Here is a 5804-nt window from a genome sequence, read left to right as displayed (position 1 = left end):
CCCATCACCAACAGATAACAACATAACCTCACAATTTGGCAACAAATTAAATCTCTCATATCGTCAATCCAACGACAGATTAGGTCTCTCAGATTCACAATAATAACAATAATAACAGATCCCCAACAATAACAAGCTAAATGAGATCTCTGTGACAGAAGCTCAAGCAAATTGGAGGCTGGATTGGACTGTGTATCATTCACAAAAGAGTCTGACCAACTTCCCGCACTTGCCCTCTAAAACAGCAAAATTTCCAAGCAAATAATCCCCACGAATGTCCTTCAGCGTGCCCCTCGCTACGCTCCACCCCTCCGCTTTTCATTAAAACCACTGATCCGCTTAAAACAATTGATACCTCGTCGCCCTCTGCTAATCTGCGTTGAAAACATGCCCTAAAGGAAAAAGAAAAGGGAAGAAGAGGAAAACGCACGTCGTCCCTTTCCGAATACTTTGTAAGTATCTCTGTTAGCGTTCCACCCTTTCCACGCGGCTGCAGAGTGGAATAAAAACGGCGTGCCGGGGATGCAGACCCTCGCTCGTCCTCCCCAGGGCGCCTCGAGCGTAAAGCTTTACGCTCGCGTTTCCATCATACCGCCAGCGCCGATTACGACGTATCGCCCGTTAAAAATGCATGCAATTAGCTCGGACGGCTTCTTAGTCCCCGCTTCCGACCCCTTTTCCACCCTTGCCACCGTCGGGTGACAAAATTACGATCTACCGGGTGTCGTTAATACCACTGGAACGCGTGGCTCGCGGAGAAAGAAATTGCACGGAGCTGAAGAGCGGAGGGGGTGGCAGTGACGGGGGGAGAGACGGAAGATGACGCGAGAGAAGAAGGGTGGAAGGCGATTCCGGCCGGGGGCACGATCAGAGGGGGTTAGGCGACTGTTTCGAATCGATAGACAGCCTTGATACCCGAGGCCCACAGCCTTGGTGTCTGGCGGTTCCACGTTAGGCGATAGGCGTCTAACCAGAGGTATAAATAGGTGGAATTAGGTGGGACGCTTTTAGACGGCGCTCGTGTCGTGATTACCGGAAACGGAAAGGGTGGTTAGAGGCCGCTTTGGTTAGCTTTGGTGTCGAGTTCTTTTCTTCAAAGTACCACCATTTTATAGGAAATGATGACTTTTTTAAGTCTCTAAACTGTACGTTTGGTGTCGTGTTCTTTTCTTAGTACCACCATTTTATAATAAAATGGTACCATTAATATTATAGTAAATGTTTCTAATATATTATAGTAAATGGTTCTTAGTACCACCATTTTATAGTAAATTATGGCTTTTTCAAGTCTCTAAATTGTACGTTTAGTGTCGAGTTCTTTTCTTCAAAGTACCACCATTTTATAGCAAATGATGACCTCTTTAAGTCTCCAAACTGTGCCTTTGGTGTTGAGTTCTTTTCTTCAGAGTACCACCATTTTATAGGAAATTATGGCTTGTTTAAATCTCTGAACTGTACGTTTGGTGTCTTCTTTTCTTCAAAGTACCACCATTTTATAGCAAATGATGACCTCTTTAAGTCTCTAAACTGTACGTTTGGTGTCGAATTCTTTTCTTAGTACCACCACTTTATAGTAAAATGGTACCATTAATATTATAATAAATGCTTCTAATATATTATAGTAAATGGTTCTTAGTACCACCATTATACAGTAAATTATGGCTTTTTCAAGTCTCTAAATTGTAAGTTTAGTGTCGAGTTCTTTTCTTCAAAGTACCACCATTTTATAGCAAACGATGACCTCTTTAAGTCTCCAAACTGTACATTTGGTGTTGAGTTCTTTTCTTCAGAGTACCACCATTTTATAGGAAATTATGGCTTGTTTAAATCTCTGAACTGTACGTTTGGTGTCGAGTTCTTTTCATCGGAGTACCACTATTTTATAGTAAGCTTATAGTAGTTTTCTTAAATCCCTAGACTGTAAAGTATAAACTGTAAAGAACTGTAAAGTTTGCCTGGCTATTAAAATTTATGTCATTTGTCATCACGTATAAATTAAACTGTTCACTGATGTAATTACTTCAGGTAATCTGGAAATAATACATTTCTAACTTGGAGTGATTTAATCTAAATTAGCGATTAATTAACGATATGAATATAGTAAAATGTCACGTAGTATAGTTACACTTGACAGGTGTAATATTGTATCTACGTTCATGAGTCATCAAATTTACTAGTTGAAGGAACAGATGCTTACTGAAGCGGATCTTTGAACATTTGTGAATGAATTATGCTAAATAAGCTGTATCGAGTATCGAATAGTCCTCATTTTCCTCGTCGAAGTATTTTTATTTTATTGAAGAATCTCTAACATAATTTTGCACCTACTAACCAAAAAATTGAAATTCAACAGTATGACATTCTAAATCCCCTAAAAATCATTGGAAATTTTATATTGACGACAGATATTAAATATTAATACACGTGGAAAGGTAAATTGCTAAATCAGGGATTTAAATAAATTCCAAATTCTTCCTGATAAATTTTTCTTAATTAACTTAACATCAAATTTTTCTTTCAAAAATGAGAAGTTTCTTTCTACATACATCAAGGACTCTTTCCATTAGATTAATCGACATCTGACTAGACAGGTACTATATCTAGATATACGGAATTATATAGATAACATGCACACACATATGACGTAAAAGATACGTATATTTAAAATAAAAGATTTACACGTACTCGAAGCATGTTCGAGATAAGAAGTTTTCCATAAAACAAATCAGAAATAAATATATGTAAAAGATAAATCGTTTCCTCATACCTAACTAGCAGATTCCTAAAATTCAATATTGCACGTTAGCATGCTCGTGTTAGTGTATATGTGACCGGTATCAATCTGTGACCTGATATCAGTGAAATTCATGCGTCAGCGGTGCTGCGTGTTTTCGGTACGTGAGCGATTTCCACATCAAACGTGCCACTGCAACCGCGCAGATTCCTTTAAAAACCAGACTCGCTGCCAAGATCGACACAACAGTTCTGAGCTGAAGAAGAATCAGAGAAAATGTATCTGAAGAACTCTCTCGCTCTTTTCTTCGTTGTTCTGGCAGTAGTCCAGGCAATTCCAACGACGAGGATCGAAGATGCGTTGCACGAGGAGAAGCTCCAGCTGGAAGAAGATGTCGAGAACAAGGACAGATCGAAGAAGTCGGTGCTCTTCTTGAACCAGCCTGCAGCGATCGTTCCAGCTCAGACGTACAGCATCCAAATGCCTGGCTATCCTGTTCAAACCCTAAGTATCCAACAACCTGAGTCTATTTTCAACATCCAACCTGCTCTTCAGACTCTCAGTTTGCAGGCAGCACCTCAGCTGAGCATTCAGTCGGTTCCACAAGTCGTGGAAACCCTCAGCATCCAACCCAGTGGACAAACAGCACAGTTCCTTAACATCCAGTCTGTGCCACAGGCTACAGAGACTCTCAGCATCCAGCAACCGATGCAGTCTGTTCAAACTTTGAACGTGCATGCAGGTGTACCGCAAGTCCAGACCCTGAGCCTTCAATCTAACCCACGGCAGATCCTTAACGTCCAATCGGCACCACAAAGTGTTGAAACTCTCAGTATCCAATCGAATCCTCAGCCGTCTCAAGTTGTCAACATTCAATCGGGATCACAGACTGTTGAAACTCTCAGCATCCAACAGCCTGCACAATCTGTTCAAACACTCAGCCTCCAATCCAATGCTCAACCTGGACAAGTTCTCAGCATTCAACAAGGACCACAGCCTGTAGAAACTCTCAGCATCCAGTCTAATGCTCAACCAGGGCAAGTTGTCAGCATCCAACAAGGACCACAGCCTGTAGAAACTCTCAGCATCCAGTCTAATGCTCAACCTAGGCAAGTTGTCAGCGTCCAACAAGCACCACAGAGCGTAGAAACTGTCAGCATCCAACAAGGACCACAGAGCGTAGAAACTCTCAGCTTCCAATCCAATGCTCAACCTGGTCAAGTTCTCAACATCCAACAAGGACCACAGCATGCAGAAACTCTCAGCATCCAGTCTAATGCTCAACCTGGTCAAGTTCTCAATATCCAACAAGGACCACAGCATGCAGAAACTCTCAGCATCCAGTCTAATGCTCAACCTAGGCAAGTTGTCAGCATGCAACAAGGACCACAGAGCGTAGAAACTCTCAGCTTCCAATCCAATGCTCAACCTAGTCAAGTTCTCAGCATCCAACAAGGACCACAGAGTGTAGAAACTCTCAGTATTCAATCTAATGCTCAACCTGGTCAAGTTTTCAGCATCCAACAAGCACCACAGACCGTAGAAACTCTCAGCTTCCAATCCAATGCTCAACCTAATCAAGTTCTCAACATCCAACAAGGACCACAGAACGTAGAAACTCTCAGCATTCAATCTAATGCTCAACCCAGTCAAGTTTTCAGCATCCAACAGCCTGCACAATCCGTCCAAACTCTCAGCCTCCAATCTAATGCTCAACCTGGTCAAATTCTCAGCATCCAACAAGGACCACAGCCTGTCGAAACTCTCAGCATCCAATCCGTACCTCAGACTGTAGAAACCTTCAACATACAACAACCTGGCGCTGTTCAGACTCTGAGCCTAGCAGCTCCTGTTCAGACTCTGAGTCAGATCCAGGGTCAAGCTTTCATTCAGTCAGGTTCTACTCTGTTCTCTCAGTCTGTCCCATCGGTCAACTACGTGGAGACCATTCAGCCAACTCAGTTTCTACCTGCGGAAACCAGCCTGAACATCGTCCAACCTGCAATGTCTGTCAAAGAGGTTCAAGTCGAATCCCTGTCAGTGCCATCAAACGCAGTCGTCGAGACCATCAGACAGGAAGTTGTTGAGCCTGTGAGAGAGGAAATCATCGTTTCGCCATTGAGCAACGAGGTGGTCGAGAACGTTGTCTCTGTTGTACCAGCTTACAGAGACCAAGTGATTGTCAGTCCTTCGAATTCTTTTTTAATGATGGCCGAGCCGGAAGTACTGGCTTCCTACCTCAATGTACCTCAAGCTTACAGCTACAGTCCCCGAATTCTCACCGGTCTGAGGCCTTCAGGCCTAGTCGTGGAGGAACCTGTACGAGTCCTGCAGGAACACGCCATGGTGGACACCGTGCAGAAGAGCAGAGTGTTGGGAGGTCGCGTAACGGAGTCACTAGTGTCACGAGTCATTTAAAACGTAGGTAAACATAACTGCACGAGTATTAGTATTAGTATAACTGCACACAACAATTTAACACCCCAATTTTGTCAATGTAATTACGCATACTATCTTGATACATTCTTAGTATAGCCCGAACATTGTCATAGCTTGCATTACGATATTTATGTAATTTATATAATCATGCTTGCCTTTCATTTCGCATAACTAGATTATATATTTATACATGGGACAAGTTATACCAGTGTTGTGGACTCGATTGAGAGCATTTAATCGTTCACTATTAATTACGTTTCATTTCCTTGGTTCGCAGGGTTTATACGACATCTATGGGGTGGAGGGCTACAGATAATACTGAACCTAATTGTAAAAATAATATCAATATTGTATCATTTTAACGAGAAAATACAGAGCATGTAAACATATATGTGACATTCGATATTATCCTTCCAAAAATTTCAGTACCTTTCTTTAAAATTAGAATCACAGAGTTAGGTCAATGTCAAGTTTATACGCTGACATTGGTCACTTCCGTTTAGGTCATTCACACGATACATGCGATATCAAAATGAGCGAGCAGTGACATCGCATGGTTCCAAAGTAGACCCTAATGATGATTCACCTACTACCACAAAGGCCTAGATCATATTCCCATAACTGAAGATAG

At 42.0% G+C, this 5804-nt stretch overlaps 1 protein-coding gene across 1 annotated transcript; it reads left to right on the top strand.

The window, feature by feature from the left end:
* The first annotated feature begins 3010 nt into the window (after positions 1–3010).
* On the top strand, positions 3011–5152 carry LOC108550799 (glutenin, high molecular weight subunit PW212). The gene is made up of 4 exons (XM_017904664.1): positions 3011–3229; positions 3623–4027; positions 4127–4387; positions 4592–5152. Exons 1-4 carry the CDS (start codon positions 3011–3013, stop codon positions 5150–5152), a joined length of 1446 nt encoding a protein of 481 aa, XP_017760153.1.
* Positions 5153–5804: the final 652 nt, after the last annotated feature.

This window comes from Eufriesea mexicana, unplaced genomic scaffold (genome assembly GCF_001483705.2).
Source record: "Eufriesea mexicana isolate 0111107269 unplaced genomic scaffold, ASM148370v2 scaffold2977, whole genome shotgun sequence".
NCBI classification, from domain to species: Eukaryota; Metazoa; Arthropoda; class Insecta; order Hymenoptera; family Apidae; genus Eufriesea; species Eufriesea mexicana.
Note: the sequence above shows the minus strand (reverse complement) of the source record. Positions and strands in the feature narration are given on the sequence as shown.